We start from the raw sequence: 19699 nt of genomic DNA, 5'->3' as shown, positions 1-19699 counted from the left end.
GAGGCAGCACCGACCCAAGCAGCAGCCTAGTCGGCGGCTGCCGCCTCTCGGCTCTCGCGCCGCCCCCAGCCTGCCCAGCCCTAGGGACTCCCTAGGTGCAGCGCCGCCTTGCACAGTCCGGGATCCCTCTGCGGCCAGAGCCAACCCACGCCGAGCCCAGCGGTTGTGTGTGCAGAGCCGCCTCGGAGGAGCGGGACGCGGGAGGAGAGGCAGCCAGCCGGAGACCGAGCTCCGACACCGGGACTCCCCCCGGAGCAGCGCAGCCCAGCCCAGCTTGGGGAGCTGTCCTTTCAGCACTGTGCCCGGGAACAAGCGAAACCTAACCGAAAAGAGGAGTAGCGAAGCAGAGAAGAGAGGAGGAAGATTAGAAGGAAAGGGAGAAGGAGAAGAAAGAGAGGGAGAAGGAACAGGAGGAGGAGAGGCGCAGAGGAGCGCGCAGCGCAGAGGCGCACAGGGAGGCGACAAGAGAGCAACTCGAGGGCCCCGCTGCCTACTGGGTCCGGCAATTCCTCCGGGAGGCTGCGCTGGGAGCAGGGCAGGCGAGCGGGACGGGCGGGAAGGGAGCCCGGGAGAAGGAGAACGGAGCCAGAGGCTCCCTCCGCTCTGTCTCCGCTCCAAGCTGCGTCTCCGGTGGCCCGCTTTTTTCCTCGCCTGTGCCGGGGGCTGGGAGCTTGCTGGTAATTCTTCCCTCCCCCCTCCCGGAGGGAGGAACCAAGAAGCCCCCGCCTTTCCAGTCCCTCTCTTCCCATCCTCTGGACCCCAGGAGAGCGACTCGTTCAACCCCAAACGCAGGCGCCTTGTCCTCCTGCTGTCTCCGGGCTCTCGAAGGCTCCTCGATTTTCCCTCAGATTATTTATTTATTTATGTATTTATTCTCACGCTGCTGCTGAGATGGGAGCACGAGCCCGGCCCCCTCCTCCTCCTCCTCCTCTTCCCCCGGCCCGCAGCTGAGCACCTCCTTCAGCCTCCCTCCCCACCTTCTTCTTCCTCCTCCTCTTTAGCTGGACACCTCTACTGCCTGTACACATCTGGCCACAAGATCCCCCCCCCCCTCCCGCGACCCACACAGCCTCCAAGGGCTCGTTGTCTCTTTCCATCTCACTCCGATTGATAGAGGCAGAGGTTGGAGAGGGGTGGCGGGAGGGGGGAGGGCTTTTGTATTTGGGGGACTGGAACTGTCAGAGGTGCTAGGGAGCCGGGTCGCCGCCGCAGGGTAGGGGGCGGGGCGGTGAGAGGAGAGACAGTCTAACTGTGAAGGCGCAGCTCCTTCCAGCCTGCCCTCCTGCAGGTGCCGCTCCTTGCTGCACCCCCCCTGGCCAGGGTCTTGGGGAGAAAGACACCGTCCCCCACGATCCACAACAGCCCCCGACTCCCAACCCGCCGCTCCCATGGGTGCCCTTGGCCTGCGACATGCCTAAGGGGAAGCCGCGATGGGCCAAGGCGACGACAGCGACCGCATCGTGATCAACGTGGGCGGGACGCGGCACCAGACGTACCGCAGCACCCTGCGCACCTTGCCCGGTACCCGGCTCGCCTGGCTGGCCGAGCCCGACGCCCACAGCCACTTTGACTATGACCCGCGCTCAGACGAGTTTTTCTTCGACCGGCACCCGGGCGTGTTTGCGCACATCCTGAACTACTACCGAACGGGCAAGCTGCACTGTCCGGCGGACGTGTGTGGACCTCTGTACGAGGAAGAGCTGGCCTTCTGGGGCATCGACGAGACGGACGTGGAGCCCTGCTGCTGGATGACCTACAGGCAGCACCGCGACGCGGAAGAAGCACTCGATAGCTTCGGCGGCGCGCCTCTGGACAACAGCGCCGAGGACGCGGACGGAGATGGCGCGGGCGACTCCGGGGACGGGGAGGACGAGCTGGAGATGACCAAGGGCCTGGCGCTCAGTGACTCACCCGACGGCCGCTCGGGCGGCTTCTGGCGTCGCTGGCAGCCACGGATCTGGGCGCTCTTCGAGGATCCCTACTCGTCCCGCTACGCGCGGGTAAGTGCTTCTTTCCCTTTCTTCCGCCACCCTCCGGGGAGACAATACCCGTTTCCCCACCCCCATCCCCACCTTCTGGGCTCGGGCTTCTTCCTTTCCGTCTCTGCTCCTTCGGTGGACACACCTCTGCCGCTGGGGGGCACTGCTGACGTGCTTCCGTGGGCCCCCTCGGAAGACGGTCTCGGTGTATGGGGGTCCCAGAACTACCCGGATGTCCCCAGCAAGCAGACGGAGAGCTCTGTATTTGGGGTGGAGAAAGATGACCAGAAAGTCCAGAAAAGGGAGAGGGAATTCTAGGCTCCCGTGTTATAAAGGGCCCTAGAAAGAATCTAGCCCAACCTCTTCGTTGTACGGATGGAGAAACTGAGGTCAGAAATATTGAGTGGATTACTGAAGGTCACGCGTTGCAGCTAATAGCAAAGCCAGTATTCGAACCCACGGATTAAGTTTTGTCTCCAGTGTGTGTCTGTGCCCGCAGGGCAGCTTCCTTTCGCACCCGGGCAGCCCCTCCTCCTGCCCCCGCCACCGGCGGGAAATTGGGGGAGGGGGGGTTGCGGCTGCGATTCGGGCTGTAGAGCGGACCCTAGCTTTCCCTGGCTTCCAGCTCTGCCAGTAGAAGGGGAAACTGGAGTGGGACTAGTTTAGAGGCCGTGGAAGGCGGCCAGTGGTGGGGAGTGTTGAGGGACAGATAAATCGCCTATTTAGGAGAGGGGAGAGGGGTGGGGCCAGGCCGGGAGAAGCTTTATAGCAGATGAATGGCGGGACGATCAGGCAAAAGGGAATAATACTAAGACAAGTAAGTACATCCTTCCGCCCCTCTGCCCTCCCACCCCAGCTCTGGGGCAGGACAGGAAGGTCCTCAGCTTCCCTTTTCATTCACTCCCTTCACATACAACCTCCCCTCCCCCCAGCCCCAGCAAGAATCTGTAGATTCTCCTTCGAGTGCAGCCAGGTTTCCCTAGGGTAGCCAGAGAAGAGAGGAAGGGAAGCTGATGATGGGCAGCTCTCAGGAAAGGTTGGAAGAGGTCTATATTTACACTCCTTTCTCCGTGGCCTCCAGGCTCTATGGAGGCTGGAGAAAGCAGGCCAGGACTGGTCCCAGGGGGAGAAACAGCTGAGCCAAATGGTAGGTGGGTATGTATTTAGCCAGAAAGGAGTGGGCCTTGGAGCTGCTGTCTGCTCCAGGCAGGGTCTGCCTGAGCCTGCTTACACATTAGTCTCCCCAGCACTCACTCTGCATCTCCTTGGGCCACAGAGCCTCCCACTGCGGCTGAGCTGTGGAGTTTCCCCCCCCCCCCTTCACCATGGGGCAAGGGAGGAAGTTACTTCCACTGAACCTAAATCATAAAAACCACAGAATGTTAGATCTGAAAAGAACCTTACAAATCTAGTCTATAAATCCCCAAATTTTTCAAATGAGGAAACTGAGGCCAATAGTAGAAAGTGACTTTTCAAGGTCACATAAAAGGCTTATGGCAAAATCTGGATTGGAATTCAGGTCTCCTGATAACCAGTGTCCACTCCTCTTTTCATTCCACTAATTCCCTGAAAAAGTCCCAGTTGCCTTCTGTTGTCCTTGGGACTACTGAGCAGGTGTCTGCAGAGGGCTTCCCTGTAGGAAGTAATGACCTTGGCAAGAGAGTTATGTAATCAGAAAGGTCTTGGCTAGGGGCTGAAAGGGCTGGTGGGGGCTGCAGGGGGACAGACAGAGCAACATATTTCATGGGTGACCCAACAGGGAAGGCATTGGCTCAAGGATCTATGGCCTCTGGTAGACACAATGGGTTGAGACATCTGAGACTGACCTTGGGGGAAAGGGTCATCTTTTCCTGCCTTGGGCTCCATCTCAGAAAGTAATAGATCTTTTCCCCTCAGGTCTGCTTCTTGAATTCTAGAAGTTGTTAAGAAGTTGGTACCTTTCCTATCAAACCCCCTTCCTCACACAGATTTTTAGAACCAATGTTTACAACTCAAGTTTTAGGGCAGATGGAGGTCATCAAGGTTATAGATCTCTGTATCCAGGCCCCCACTTCTCATGTTCTGAATCATTTAAAAAACAATGAATCTCCCTCCTATTTCCTGTTCTCTTCTCTATCCACCTATATCATGTAATATATCAATGTGAAAGGGGGAGTGATCCTTTTTTGGAGTCTGGGAAGCTGAGAATTAGGAGAACAAGGGGTACATCCCTGTGATAACACTCATTATTCCTGAAGCTGTGTTGAGACATTTTTTTCAGAGTTCCAGATTTTGCTGAATAATGTTATTTTTTGAAGGCAATGAAAGAATGAAGAATAAAAGCCTGGGAGCAAGGACTGGGGAGGTGAAGAGAATGTTCTAAAATAATTGAATTGTTTTGCAAAGATAAAAAATGTGTATTCTTGTCACTAGCACCCAACTCTAATACTCTTACAGACCTTAGAATGTCAGGGGGGACCTTAAAATGTGAGAACAGAAATGAATGGCAGGACCTTAGAAACCATCTAGTTCAACTCACTATAGAAAAGAAACCAGAAAGGGCTTCAGTTTTATGTTATTTTACCTCTTAGGACAGGTCCAATAGTTCTCAAATCAAGTGGGCTTCTTAGATTCAGCAAACAGGAGGGGAAGATTGCTAGGTCTAGAGATAAACATGAAGGTAACCATGCTTCCTTTGGGGATGGGGAGGGTGGCAGAGGATGAATGTCTTTCTTGGTCCATGAAAACTTTGGCAGTGACCCCATATAAGAGTGTCACTCACCCTGATGACAATCATTCTATTTATTTCCCGTTCCTGAAATACAGCAGTGATACTGTGAAAAGAAGCTGAACTTAGAATTACAGGACTAGAATTTAAAAACCTGGTTCCACCAGTTAGTAGTTAAAGTGATGGACAAGCCACTCCTTTTCTCTAGACCTCAGTTTACCCATCTGTAAAATGAAGAAGTTGGACTAGATCAATTCTAAATTTCCTTTTGCCTCTAAATCTATGCTCCTGTGATCTTCTATACCCATATTTCTCCCCTTCGGACCCAACCCACTGTGTCTCTGCTAAATTGTCTCATTGCTATCTCTTGCATAGAATCTTAGAACCAACAAAACGTTTGTTCTAGGAGGGACTAGTGAGATCATCTACTCTGATCCCTTCATTTTATAACTGGGGAGACTAGGACCTTGAGAAAGGAAGTCACAATCTAAGGTCATGAAGTCAATGACAGAGCCACAATTTAAACTCATATCTCTTAACTCATAAGTAGAGTTCTTTTTGTGACACCTCATGTTTCTCTGCTGCAACTCATTCAGGCTTAAAGAGTCTTTGTTCTTTTTGTCAGATGTGTTTTTTCTCTAGATTTAGCTGGTGGCTGAATTTCTTCCTAGGCACCAGTATGGTGTGATGATGATGATGATGATGATGATGATGTGTGTGTGTGTGTGTGTGTGTGTGTGTGTGTGTGTGTGAGAGAGAGAGAGAGAGAGAGAGAGAGAGAGAGAGAGAGAGAGAGAGAGAGAGTGACAAAGACAGAGAGACAAAGATAGATATAGAGACAGAGAAACATAGAAAGAGAAAGGGAAGGAAAGAAAAAAGAGGGTGAGAGAGAGACTGAAAGAGACAAAGATAGAGAGAGACAGACACAGAAACACAGAGTCACAAAGAGAGATGGATACAGAGACATATGAGAGAGAAAGACACAGAGAAAGACAGACAGGTGCACACAGAGAGAGACAGAAAGAGAGAGAGAGAAAGAGAAGGGGAGAGAGAGAGACAGAGAAACAGAGGCAAAGATAGAGACAGATACAGAGATATATAGAGAGACAAAGAAAGAGAGAGGGAGGGAAAGAAAAAGAGGAAGAGAGAGAAAGAGAAAGAGAGACCGGGGAGGGGGGGGGGGAGTTTATGTTTATCAGTAAGAAAGATAAGGCTTGGTCTCACTCTATTGCCCTAGCTGTCAGCCTATTTGCTGGAATTTAGAATACAGTCATGTTTACTTTGCCTCTCCATTTTCTTACCCTCAAGAAACTCCCTTCCACGTGTGCACGCATGAGCACGCACACAAACACACATGATCTCTCCTCCTACCCACCATGGGCTGGGTGGCTGGTGAGTAGGCACCATCTGTACATGCCTTACCCTGCTCCCATTCCCTGGAAACCCTACAATTTTCTGTTGAAGTGTGTATTTGGTGCTGGGTGAGAGGGAATTCAAAAATTCTGGCTTGGAGATATTTTGCAGAGGGAATGGATTTGTTAAGGCTGCAAGCTCCGGAATAAAAGCCTCCCAGACCAGTTCTGACTCATCCATCACTCAGCTACCTTTACTGGACATCCACTTTGCATTGGCCATAGGATTTCAGAGAGAGAAAAGATTGTAAAGGTTATTTAGTCAAATCCCTCTCTTATGCATCGAGCAGTGTATCAAGAAGCACTTATTAACTGTTTGTGCTAGATGCTGAGGATACTACTGAGACATAAATAAAACAGTCCTCATCCTTAAAGGGCTTTTATACTATGGAGGGGCTGAGATTTCCATATAAAAGTATAAACACAATATATATACACAGTGATGTGGGCATTAGCAGCTTGGGAATCAGGACAGACTTCACACAGAAGAAAATTAAGGATTCTAAGAGGAAGAGATGAGTGGGGAGTTTGTTCCAAGTAAGAGGTACAATCTATGCAAATACAATGAGATAAAAGAAGGAATGTCTTGTGTAAGGACTATAGAGTGTGAAAGGGAGTAATAGGTAAATAGACCAGGACAAGTGTCTTGTTTAAGACCATGTAGGAAGAACTTATCATCAAAACTAGGTCTATGGATTTCAAGTCTAATTCTGCTTCACAAAGGTTCTGTCTGGGTTCTACCTGCTGAAAGGGACGTCCTTTGCTTTCAGCCAGCTCCCTCATTGTCTGGTTGGGTCAACAAGATTCCAAAGTAGAAGTTGATCAGATTCTGAATTGTGTGACCCAGACCTTAAAGATTTGCATGAGAAGAGGGAAAAGAGGGAGGTATCATAGGCTGGAAAGAGTGGTAGATAGCACGAGCAAATATGCAGAGATTGGGCTGATCATGGTTTGTTTGGGGGACAAGTGGGAGGCAGGTAGTTACAGAGCATTTAGTTACAGGGCATCTTTGTTGGGACATAGTGGGAGAAAAGCATGGATAGAAAATTTGAGACCAGATTACCAATGGCCTAGAATGCTAGACTTCAGAGTTTGGATGCAATGAACCATCGTCAGCTTTTAAGCAGAAGAAGAATATAGAATATAGGTTGTCCCCAATTCAGGGAGTTCTTAGAAATCATTTAGCCCAAAGCCCTTGTTTTACGGAGGTAAAGAGAAATCACTTGTCCAAACTCAAGGAGCTAGTTAGTGGCAAGAGTAGAATCCCTCTTCTGTCTCTCTATATACACTATTGAATACTAGTGCTTAAAAGGAGTTTATTCCAGAAGCCAGTATGGAACAGATTGGAGAGGAAGTGAGAGAGTAGAGCCAGAGAAATGGGTTACAAGATTTTCCACAGAAGTTTAAGCATGAGATGAATAGGGAAGGTTGAGGTTCTTTTAGCATTCTATTCATCCAAACTTCAGGAGCACAGTCATTAAGATATGAGGTTCTTGACTACTCACATGCCCAAAACCTAGTCACTCAGATCCCAACATCTCATTCGGTTCAGATCCACGGATCCAGGGCGGCCTCAATCCTAGATCCTAAGATCCTAGACTCTGAGAATCTAGTTTCCAGTCTGCTCAGATGACAGGATTCATTCCATTAGGAAAATCCTCCTAGGGGACAACTAAGTGATGCAATGGATAGACCACCAACCCTGAAGTGGGGAGGATCTGAGTTCAAATCTAGTCTCATACACTTAACATTTCCTAGCTGTGTGACCCTGGGCAAGTCACTTAACCCCAATTGCCTTCCCAGAAAGGAAAAAAGAAAAAAGAAAACTCTCCTTGAATGTGAATAGAGTCTTAGTATCTGCTCAGCCTTCCATGGTTTACTAATGGACTCAGTTTTTTTGATGGCCGCAGGTGAAGATTGGAGCAAAAGTGGTAAGACATTGGGTGACTGAGCAGCAAAGAGTGGACAGATCTTCCAGGATTCTCTGACCCAGTGAATAGTGGACCCTCTTGTGACATCTTAGGATAAGCATCAGCTGTAAACCACAGGGGAGTGGGCCATAGCTCAGTCTGACATTCAGGGAGACCCCACACAGTTTCAGGGCAGGCATGGGGAATCCTGGGGAATGGGAGCAGCAAAAGCTCATGGTCATCATTTCTACAATAATTTGGAGATTCCTCAGACAGCTGGCTTTGGATGAATGATTTCTTTCCTGTCAGGGGTGATTTATAGTGGGCTGCAGAGTACCCCCAGCAGCAGTCACACTGTACAAATTATGAATCTGTCTCAGTCCCCGGCCGCCTGGCTGCATATTCACTCTGGGTAGGGAGTGAATGACGCCAGACCCTGAGGAAGAGACAGTTGCATTGACACACTGCGGTCCCTGCTACCAGCTTTAAATCTCCATTGGGCACAGTATGGGATTGATTGGAGGCAAGGGAGGGGTTGAGGAAGGGAGACAGAGGAGGGGGCAAAGGACAGGGCTCAAGAGAGGAATCTATCTTTAATGGCACAGTCTGCTTAGACCTAGTGTTTATGGGGGAAGTGTAGCCCACCCATAATTCCTGGTGGAGGGAGGGAGGAAAGGAAGGGTCTAGAATGAAGAGATACTTCAAGAAAAAAAGGAATCCCTAGGAAGAAGAGGGTATGCTGGCAGAGAAGAGTTTCCCGGGAGATGGAGGGGGACCTATAGAAATAAGTATTTGATATGATGGAGGAACTATAGAACAGAGGAAGTATCTTGGTCTCAAAGTCTGGCTAAGGACTTGAAGTCTGTCTGATCATTCAACTATAGAGATGGGAGCACCCAGGAAAAGCTGAGCCTGAGGTGGGTGAACATAGTATCTTTTTGGGCAAAGGTCAATGTTGAGAATGATGTTGCAATGATCATGGTTTGCTTTGGGGACAAGTAGGAGGCAGGTAGTTACAGGGCATTTTTGTTGGGACATAGTGGGAGAAAAGCGTGGATGGAAAATTTGAGAATAGACTTCCCTCCAATTTGCTTTTAGCTATTTCCCAAAATATATTCTCCCATTAGAATGTAAGCTCATTTAAAGTAGGATATTTTATTCTTTGTCCTAATGTGTGCCTGGTATATTGTCATCACTTAATATATACTTGTTAGTTGCTATTGTCCCTTTTGAAGGGAATGTGGACCCTAGCCATGAGTTTCCAAGAGCTTTTATGAGAGCCTGAACTTTGGAGATGACCTTTATGTCTCCTCTTCCCTTCCCGTGTCATTCTTGACCTTGTCCTTTTTGACCTTGCAGTGTGACTTGTGGGTATGAACCTAGAAACAACAGGACTTAGAAAAGCTGAACTCAAAGGACAGGTACCTTTTGAGGTACAAATACAGATCTTTCTTGTCTAAAGTCTGATCTTCCTGCATTTGCTATTCACGGTCTGGGATCATCTGCTGGCTTCTTTCTAGGTCTTACTTTGAGCTCATTCTTTGATCAGAAGCTCTTTGTCCTTCCCAAACAGGAGGCAGGAGCAGGTAGTTCCCATCAGTTGGGAAGACATCACCACCCTCCCCTCTTCTACACAATGGAATGGCTTTGATCTTTAAATATTGCTCCTTTTCCTGTTCTCCTTTTCCCTCTTTCCTCTCTCCATCTCCACCTATTTCTTTCTCCTCATAGAATCATAGATTGAAAGCTGGAATAGACTTCAGAGGCCATGTAGTCCAACCTCTCATTTTAGATAACAAAAGTGAGACATGGAGAGACGTTCAAGTTACGTGGCTAATAGGTGTCTAAGGTTGGATTTGAACCCCAGACTCTTTGACTTCAAGTCCAGTTCTCTATCCATTGCCTCTTTCTGTCTTCTTCCTTCACTCATCCCTGCTGGTATTTTTTCCTGTACTCCTTCTTTGTCTCTGCATTGCTTTCTCTTTGGGTCTCTATATCCCTATAACTACCCTAGTTGTCTCTTTGTGATTTTTCTTCTGGACTTCCTTTGAAGTTCATTCTTCAGGAAGTGGAAGGAAGACCTTGATTCACTTTGAGATTTTCCTGGTAGTCATCCTTCAGGGATCTGGATCCAGGACCATCAGCTAGATTTTCATTTCTCTCTAAGAACCCAGATTGACCTTGAGCACTTGCTAAATCTTGGTCCTCTCCACAACCCCAGGGAGGTGAGCTTGTTTGAGAGCTCTGGATGAGAGCGCTTTGGCATAAAACAACTCAAAGTTCCTGCCCTGTGGAGCAAGGGAGTTATTCTCTGGCATTCAAAGGAGTCATCGAGAAGGAACTGTGTGATCAGATTCAGGTCTCTGTACACATCAGAATACTAAAATTCCCCTTTGCCCTTCAAGATCTCTTCTCCCCCTGGAGTTGACCCACACCTTCATTTTCCAGGAACCTTCCATCTCATTCATTTCTTTTGGTCCCCTAAGATAAAGGCCATCCTCTGCTGTTACAAGGCATCTTCTGACCCTCAGCTTACTGGGCATATTCTCTGAGTTTTTTCTTACTTCTGAGTTCATCTCTCAAGGCTTGACATGAAGTAGAGTACCTGGTTTGGATCATTGGTGGGTAATGGGGCCACTACATTGCAGTGTAGATATCTGTGTATTGCAGTGTAGACATCATTTGTGTATTGCAGTGCAGACATTTGCCTGTATGTTGCAGTGTAGACACCTGTATTTTGCAGGGTGGATGTCTGTGTATTGCAGTGTAGACATCTGTATATTGCAGTGTAGACATCTGTACTGCAGTATAGACATCTGTGTATCACAGGGCATTTGCCTGTATATTGCAGTATAGAGATCTGTATTTTGCAGGGTAGATGTGTGTATATTGCAGTGTAGACATCTGTGCACTGCAGTGTCTCTGCAGTACCCCTCCCTGTGATAGCCCTTCTCTGAAGTGTATACTTTCTACAGCGTCCTGCTCTGCTGTGCCTCCTTCTCTGTGGAGAGCCTTTCCCGCAGCATGCAGTATACGCTCTGCAGTGCCCTTCCTTCCTGTGACCCTTCTCTGCAGTGAACACTCTCCGCAGTGCCCCTCTCTGCAATGCACATTTTTTTTAGTGCCCCTCTTCCTAAAAAGCCTTTTCTGGAGCACAATCTCTATAGTGTCCCTCTTCGAACTGACCCTTCTCTGCAATGTACCCTCTCGGAAATAAATGTGATTCTAGCATTATGGGGTGGGTAGGAAAAGTATTTTCTCTATTTTCCAGATTGGGAAACTGAGGTTCTATGATATGTTTATTCTTTACTTTCTCTGCAGTGTACCTTCTTTGTAATAAATATAATAATCCTATAAAACTGCTACTGAAATATTTTCTCTATTTGTCAGATGGGGAAACTGAGCCAGTAGAGCTATTTTCTTTACTGTGCCCTGTCTCTACAGAGTGCCTCCTTTGGAGGGAGCTGTCCAGATAAATGAAGTGACCCTTTTCCAAGGTGAACCACATCTGCATTTTCCTCTTCTTTGCAATGTGTCTTTCCTTAGTGAGTCTTCTCTTTGTTCAACAAAAATTATCCTGTGAGGTCATTAGTATATCTATTCTACCCATTTTATGGCTAGGGAAACTAAGGTCTGTAGGGAGCCGGAATTTTGTGCAGCTATCCTTCTCAGTGATTAAAAAAAATTCACTTACATTGATTAATTGCTTTAAGGTCTGGAAAGCATGATGCTCACAATGACTCTGGGAGTGAACTAGCTAGCTAGTTTTTTCCCTCTTTTGCAGATGGGGAGCCTGAGGCTCAGTCTGGTGTTTTTCTGCATTGCACTCTCCCAGGAGTATATTCTCTGCAGTGCACTTTCTACTGAGGGCCTTTCACTGCGGGTCCAGCTCTCTGCAGGGTTCTCTGTCTTTTGACTTTTCTTTTATTCCCCCAGAGTTCCTCATGAGTTCATCGCTTATTATTTTCCTTGATAACAATGGCAGACCTGGTTATCCCCCAAGCAGTGTAGAAACAAGGAACTGAGTCCTAGCTATGACACTTGCCAGACTGGATGAGGCAGAAAATACATGATAGCAGAGGTCATTGAAAGAGCTGTTTATAGTTATCTGTAGCTGATTTATCTGGAACTCTCAGTGAAAAAGCTCTGGGAAGCAACATTTCTGTGGCTCACTTTAAGCAAGTTATGGGTTAACAAAGCTCTAAATGTCAGCCATAAAAGTTCTCCCTTTTCTGATCCCAGAGCAGCCTGGGAGGGTTGTCATAGGTGAAGGAAGTCAGAGCTTATTGGTGGTCAGAAAGAGCTAGGTTTCAATTCTGACTCTACTACTCATTCACCGGGTCGAGAAAGTCCTTAGTCCTTTCTTTTTCCTTTAGATGTCTGAATGAAGGAATAAGGCAATAGGATCTTAGAACTGGAGAGGATGATTGAGGGCACCTAGTCCCTGACAGGTGGCCATCCAGTCCCTCCTCAAAGACCTCTAGGAATGGGAAGCTCCTTACTTCATGAGTTAGCCATCCCATTGTCAGATTGCTGAGTGTAACAGCATCCTTCCTTATGGTGAGCAGAAACCTGTCTTTGTGTTTACTACAAATGATCTAGATAATCTCTAAGGTCCTTTTAGCTCTAATAGTCTATGATTTCTTGGAACCTCATACTTTTCACTGGGACATAGATGGGAGGGGCATAAGTCACTGAGGGAAGAAAGAAGGGGGAGTTGGCTGCTGGCCATATTTCACCACCCACAGAGAGTATTCTCAAGCTGCTGAAGGGGGATGAGTAGTTGGAAAGCAGTAGCAACACTTTTAAGAGATCAACCAGGTAATATTTCAGAACTGACCAGTAGATTGAGCTCAAGCTCTTGGGGACTCCTGCAGCGAAGGCAGTTCAGGCTGAAAATGAAGTAGATTCAAGACTTTATTTGGATGATTTCCTTGATGACAAATCCATTATGGTTTATTAAGGGATGTTTAAGGTCAAAGGAATGTTAATTTAGGCCTTGCAGTGACCTTAGAGGTCATTAATTGCAATTCTTTAATTTTACAGATGAAGAAACTAAGACCCAGAGAGGTCAAATTGTCTTTCTTAAAATCACACAGGGAAAAAAACAGCATCAGGATTATATCCAGGACTTTTGATTTCTAAGGCAGTAATATTCATGGATAGCCATTCTAGTTTTCCCTAAAAATGCTTGGTGCCCTCAAAATAGAAGTCACATGGAGGGCTTTCACATGGTTGTAGCATTGCTGGATATTCTTAGGAAACTTTTTGCATTATCAGGGGATTTTGATTATTTTTGTTCTCCTTGTTAGCAGGGAGAAGCAGGTGGTGACCATGGGAGGTAATAAGGAAACTGGTTGAGTCCAGGGATCTCCGGGGCATCCCATGACAGCTTAATATAGTACCTGGTATCTATTTAGAGACTAGTCTCATGACAGGGGCATTCCCAGGGGAGAGAAAGGGGAGGAATCCTCTGGTCAGCAAGGCCTTGGCTCCTTGTCTCTGGCTGTTCCTTTCTCTGGGAGCAGGGAAGACTAGCCCAAGAAGGTTTTGTTTAGGGAGGGGGGAGGAAGAGAGAAGAAAAGAAGGAAAAGGAGAGAGAGAGAGAGAGAGAGAGAGAGAGAGAGAGAGAGAGAGAGAGAGAGAGAGAGAGAGAGAGAGAGAGAGAGAGAGAGAGAGAGAGAGAGAGAGAGAGAGAGAAGAAAGGAGGGAAAAAGGGAGAGAGAGGGAGAAAAGAGAGAGAAACAGAGAAACAGACAGGGGGAATAGGGGGAGGAAGGGATAAGAAGAAAGAGAAACCACTTTGTTTCTTGGTTTTAAAAGATAGAAAAAGACTCCTTTTAAGAGCTTCCCTCTTCCTTTTCTCCCCCCTCCTCCATAACCCTCTACTTCCGGGAATACCGTTTCTAAGGGTGCTGGAGTAAACAGAGGCACAGCACAGTGAAAATGGTCAGTGACAAGGACCCTTGGAATCCAAAGACTGTTCTCTGGAGCCAGGACTCATATATCATCACTCCTCCCCTCCCTGAAGACAGAACAGCTGGCTTTGCAGCACAGACTGGCCCTACAAAAATCAAACTCAACCAAACTCCATCTTCTTGGCTTCCCCTCTGCTCCTCAACAGATTTCCTAGGGAATTAAGGAGACATTTAGGGGGTAAGAGACAGAATAAGTAAGGTCAATTCCTTCTCACAGGAAGTATTTGAAGAGAGGTTGAATGATTAGGATTGGTATGGGGAAAGAGCACTGAATCTGAAGTCATATGATTTAGGTTTGAACATCATCTCTGATACTTACTTCTATGACTTTGGGCAAACAATTGCTCAACCAAATAAAGCCTTGAATCTACTTCATTTTCAGCCTGAACTGCCTTCGCTGCAGGAGTCCCCAAGAGCTTGAGCTCAATCTACTGGTCAGTTCTGAAATATTACCTGGTTGATCTCTAAAAGTGTTGCTACTGCTTCCCAACTAGTTATCCCCCTTAAGCAGCTTGAGAATACTTTGTTTCCTCATATGTAAAATGAGATAGTTGGTCTAAAAAAATCTCTGTAATTCCTTCCCACTTTGGAACAATGATAATTTTATCCTAAGGGTCCTTAGATTTTAATTGTATCTTAGAGGTCATCTAGTCCAATCTCCCCCATTCATATAGCAAAATCTGAGGTCCCGAGAAAAAGAGTAAAATCCTCAGTTACACAGCGAGTGAGTGGTGGGACCACTGAGAACTGAAGGTTTTGGACGCCCAACCTGAAATTCTTTGCATTGCACGATACCATCTCCCGAAGAGCATATTTCCAAACATACCCATTTTGTCTGCACCACCCTGGTGCCCAGATGTCTGGGGTGGCCAGGCTGAGTTTAGCCTGAGGCTGGGTAGGAGCAGGAGTCTCTTGGCCAGAAGCCTGGTCCTCTAGGATGAACGGAACATTTTGAAGGGAATGTTGGCTCTGGTCCTGGAATGACAGCCGAAGTCCTCAGCCATGGGACCCTTTTTTCCCTAAGCCGGGGTCTCAGGAGGACACTGGCCCTCAGTGTCTCCTGACTCTGGGCTTTAAGGAGATTCATTGACCCTGTTTTCCTGGCAGGGCCTGGGCTTCAGGGTGACGTGCTTGGTCTATTCACATTTTAGAGCCCAAGTCACAAGAGAATATATCCATTCTCCTGGCTCCCATAAGATCAAAAACTCTAGAACAATGTCAATCTGAATAGCAGTTCCCATTACAGATGTCTTATAAGTGGTCCTAAATCTGTCTCTATAACTTCTTCTCATTATTGCTTTTCACTTAACAAACATTCAGATTCTAGAACTAGTGTATCTCTCTCCTTCCCACCCCCAAGTCTTCTCTCATCAGGGATAAACATCTCCATGTCCTCCAAGATTCTTCGAGGTCCTCCATATCCTCCTAGAGTCCGGGCTTTTGTCCCTTCACCATTCTGGTCACCTTCCTTTGGACAAAATCCAGTGTATCAATGTATTGCCTCAGAAGAACACTATGTCATGATTGCTCTCCAACTTTGATCTTTATAGGTATATCTAACACCAAATGCTCCAGAGGGTTTCTCCTGCTAACCAACTCTTGCTCTGGATGATTTAGAGCCAAAGAGACATTAGAGGCCACTTAATTCAATCCCCTCATTTTACTGAGACCCACAGAGATTAAATGGTTAGGCAAAAGGAGGTAGAGGTCCAGACTCTACAGAGGAAAGAGCCTTCAGAGCAAAGATTCTTAAGTAGGGTTCACAGATCCCACCGAGGGGATTCATGGATAGATTTCAGGGAATCTGTGAACTTTGATAGGAGGAGATGACATTTTTCTTTTCACTAAACTTTTGTTCATTTAAAAAGGTGATTCTGACAAGACTACCACAGACTTGCCTACAATACTCTCTGAAACAAGGATGGCTGTTATGGGGCATGAGTCCAAAAATATCTACCTCTGATTAGACACTGGCTTTGGGAACCTCATGTTTTCCCACTGGCCTGGACATCCTTCCACATTTTTCTTCCATTCAGAGCCACGAGAGAGTCATCAGAGGTATAGGAGTGACATGGTCTCAGGCTGCTGCTTCTGTAATAGCTATAGAAGGGAAGATGGCCCCAGTGTCTGGGCTTTGGCTGCTCATGCCCACTGTCTCTCCCACAACCACCATCCCCAACATCCCCTCCTAGAGCAATTCAAAGGTTCTGACTCTGCCTTTTGGTCACCTGCCTCTCAATGACTACCTAATAGGAGAGAGACCCCAGCAGTCATTTTGAGAGAGATTGTTATCTGCTCATTGGCAATGAAGGAGGAAGAGCAGCCAAATGAATGAATCATTTGGGGAGTGAATGATGCAATGGGTGATGTAGTGATTGTTGGAGGGGATGGCTCAGTGGTTGCTGTAAGGAATGACCTAGCTATTGGTTCTGTGAGGAGTATGGTAGATAGTATGGTCAATGGTATATCTGATAGTATAGTAGTTGCTCTAAGGGATGATACCATAGATTGTACTGGAATTAGGCTATAGTAATTGAGTGGCAGTAATGAATTTTCTATTGAGCCATTACAATCTCTGACAATCACCCCTGATACAGAGCAAATAGCCCCGGGCCCTTTTCTTCAGTGGTTTCCAGAATTGGATGCCAGAATTAAGGCTGATGAGAAGTTAGCAGATAGAATAACCTGAAGATACACCTTTATAGCCTATGCCTATGTCTAGTTTGCCTATGTCAGAGGCTTCCTTCTCTGATCAGACAGAGATTCTCATGGTTACCCCAATAAGTCAACCTTTGTGATGATGATGGTGGAATGTGTTGGGAGGCAGGGATAGAGATCCATTTCAGGCAAGAGAGTCAGGTGAACAAAGACAAAAAGATGGGAAGGGGCTATAAGAATGAGGGTAGGGAGTAGTTTAGTTTGTCTAACACATGAGAGTAATCTGAAATATACCTGAACAAGGTAGATGAGGGCTGGATTGTGGGAGACCTTGAATGCCAGGATTAGATTTTTATATTTCCTAGGGGAGCCACTGAAGATTTTTTTTTTTGAGAAAAAGAACATGATTAGACATATGTTTAGAAAATTACTCCAGGAGCATTGTGAATAGTGGACTGGAAAGGGAATTGATCAGAGGCAAGGAGACCATTTATTTTAATAGCCTAGGCAAAAATTGATGAGGACTTTAAAAAGAGGGGCTTGCCTTGTGAATAGACAGATGGGGACAAATGAGAGAAATCTTGTGGAGGTAGATTCTCTGGTTCTTGATGGCTGAGTAGATTTGGGAGGAAGAGTGTGTAAGAGTAAAGGCAAAGAAGATGTTTACTTTTCAAATCTGGGTAATTGAAAGAATAGTGATGCCATCAATAAGAATAGTAAAATGATAAGGAGAAGCAGGTTCATGGAAGAAGATACTTAGTTGTGTTTTAGACAAAATAGAAGAAGGACCAGGGAAAGCAATTTAGGTTTAACGAAATGGTTATCAAGCAATGTGATCTTCTCAAAAGCGAAATGGCTGTCTTGTGAAGAAATGGGTTCCTTTCACTGAAAATCTACTGGCAAAGAGTGGATGACTATGTTGGTTGGAGAAGATTCTTATTCAAAAAAGGAGTTGGATTAGTTGCCTTTTTTAGATTCTTCCAACTCTAAGATTCTGTGATTCTAGTATTCTAAGTTGGACTGTCCCAACCCTAATCTTCCCCTGCTACTCTCTTGGGAAGTACTTTCTCTCTTCATATTGGCTAGGTTTTCTCCCTTTGTCTTGTCCAAACAGATCCATCCTTTTCCTAGTTTCTTCCTTTCTCTTGCAACTCATTCCTCTGAATATTCCCTCTCCTCTTTCCTTCTTCTGAGACTAAAGATTGATCTCCTTTCAGTGTCCATGTTACCACATTCTGTTTTTCTCTGGTTCAAGGGGTTGCAGATCTCTGTTAATAACATAACCATTTACATAAGATCAATCAATGTTGAGGTAGAAATGGCAAGATGTGGTGATGGGTTAGGATTGAATATGAGAGGTGAGATAGACAGTGCAGGAATGAAGATGACCTCAAATTCATAACCTGGGGAAACTGGAAGAATGGTGTTACCTTTGACAGAAACAGAAAGTTTAGAAGGTGGATGGCTTTGGAGAGAAAGAGAGCGAGTTCTGTTTTAGACATTATTGAACTTGTGGTGTCTCTAGGACCTCCATTTTGAAATGCCCAATAGGCTGTCAGATGGCTCCTGCATGCAGACAGAATTGCATCCCACATACACAGAGATGTGGGTGGAGTTATATACTACAGTCAGTAATTGGGAAAACCATCCTCTTAAAATGGGATCCTCAGAAGAAGGAAGGGGAAGAACAGTGACAGAGTATCAACAAAGCCTGGAGGAAGCAGACTGTGGGTGGAACAGGTGTGAATAGTGAAGTTAAAATAGGACCCTCTAGTTTCCATTGAACCTGGTCCCTATTCCTCTTGGAAACTTGACCTTGGCTCCTGAGGTATGTCTGAAGAATTGCATCTAAGAATTTTGATTCTCTGAGGTGAAAAGATCCCTCTTGTTTTTGCCTCTTATTCTGATCTTTTCCCTTAAAACTTTATTCTTTTCCTATCCTCTTGCCTTGGCTCTGTTTTCCAGTGGATCATCCCCCAAGCATTCTGCATCTCCATTTCCAAGGGCTACCTCCCCTCCTCAGTCTTAATGCTTGAGTTTTTGACTGCATCTGCCTTCAGTATCCCCAAAATCAGCGTCAGAGCTTCTAATTCTTCTGTAAGGTCCCAGCTCCTGTTCATCCACTTTCACAACTGGCTAAATTCAGCTCGGTTTTTCCAGTTAGTACAATGACAGACTGCAAAAGGGGATCCCTCCTTTCCTTTATCTCCTATGGGGCTATAGGTATGTTTGTATCTGACCCAGCCTTTCTCTCACATCCATGAGTGGTCCTCTCTGAGACACATGTACATATGAGCTGACATGCTGGTGTCTGACTCAGGCCTCCATAAAAAGCCAGTGAATGGTCTTCTCTGTTTTATCACTGGCACAATCACACCTGTGGCCCACCAGCCTCACCCCTGCATTTGTCTCCTTACAAGGATTCTGTCCGTAGTCCCCAAATACAAGGACCCCACATTCATACCTTGCTGAAAGACTAAGAACAAATGAACAAGAGCATAAAATGGGTAGGGAAAGAATCAAGAGTCAGAAGTCCCAGACGTGACCTTCAAGGTCATTTTCTGCGATGATTCTCTCATCTTCAAATCTGACCAATGAGCCAAATGCAGGAAGACTATCCTTTTAAGTCTCAAAGAGATCAGTGTATCAGAGAAGCTAGGAAAGTCACTGGTGCATTAAGTGAACCTACCAAGGCCACTACTCAAAGTATAAAAATAAAATCTTTTGTTTTTTAAACAGTCTGTAGATAAAAAAGCCCAACGACTCATCCTTCTCATCTTATAACACTGTACTCAGAATTTTTAATAAATTGTTTGTGAAACTGAGCTGAATTGAATTGAATGCCTGGAAGAATACCTTGGTAACATCAGCTTTAAAAAATGAACCCTAAAAGCTTCTCCATTTTGTTTGAAAACAAATGGAAAAACTCTATCTTTAACTTAACCATATGCTGCAATAGTGTATTGAATTGAATGATTTTTTTTTAAAGTACTACTACTCTTGTTGTGTGAAGTTTGTGTATTAAACTTTCTTATTCCCTATGGATGTATGAAAG

The 19699-nt window shown here is 46.1% G+C and overlaps 1 protein-coding gene across 3 annotated transcripts in view; it reads left to right on the top strand.

The window, feature by feature from the left end:
* The first annotated feature begins 1230 nt into the window (after positions 1-1230).
* Positions 1231-19699, top strand: part of KCNC1 (potassium voltage-gated channel subfamily C member 1) — an 81437-nt gene continuing 62968 nt past the window's right edge. For 2 of the 3 annotated variants that reach the window (XM_074275229.1, XM_074275228.1), the window contains exon 1: positions 1316-2000. In XM_074275229.1, the coding sequence (XP_074131330.1) occupies positions 1431-2000 (570 nt within the window). In that variant the 5' untranslated portion in view covers positions 1316-1430. Of the gene's footprint in view, positions 2001-19699 lie in introns of all 3 variants that reach the window. The other variant, XM_074275227.1, reaches the window with a different exon arrangement.

This window comes from Sminthopsis crassicaudata, chromosome 6 (genome assembly GCF_048593235.1).
Source record: "Sminthopsis crassicaudata isolate SCR6 chromosome 6, ASM4859323v1, whole genome shotgun sequence".
In the NCBI taxonomy this organism is placed as follows: domain Eukaryota; kingdom Metazoa; phylum Chordata; class Mammalia; order Dasyuromorphia; family Dasyuridae; genus Sminthopsis; species Sminthopsis crassicaudata.
Note: the sequence above shows the minus strand (reverse complement) of the source record. Positions and strands in the feature narration are given on the sequence as shown.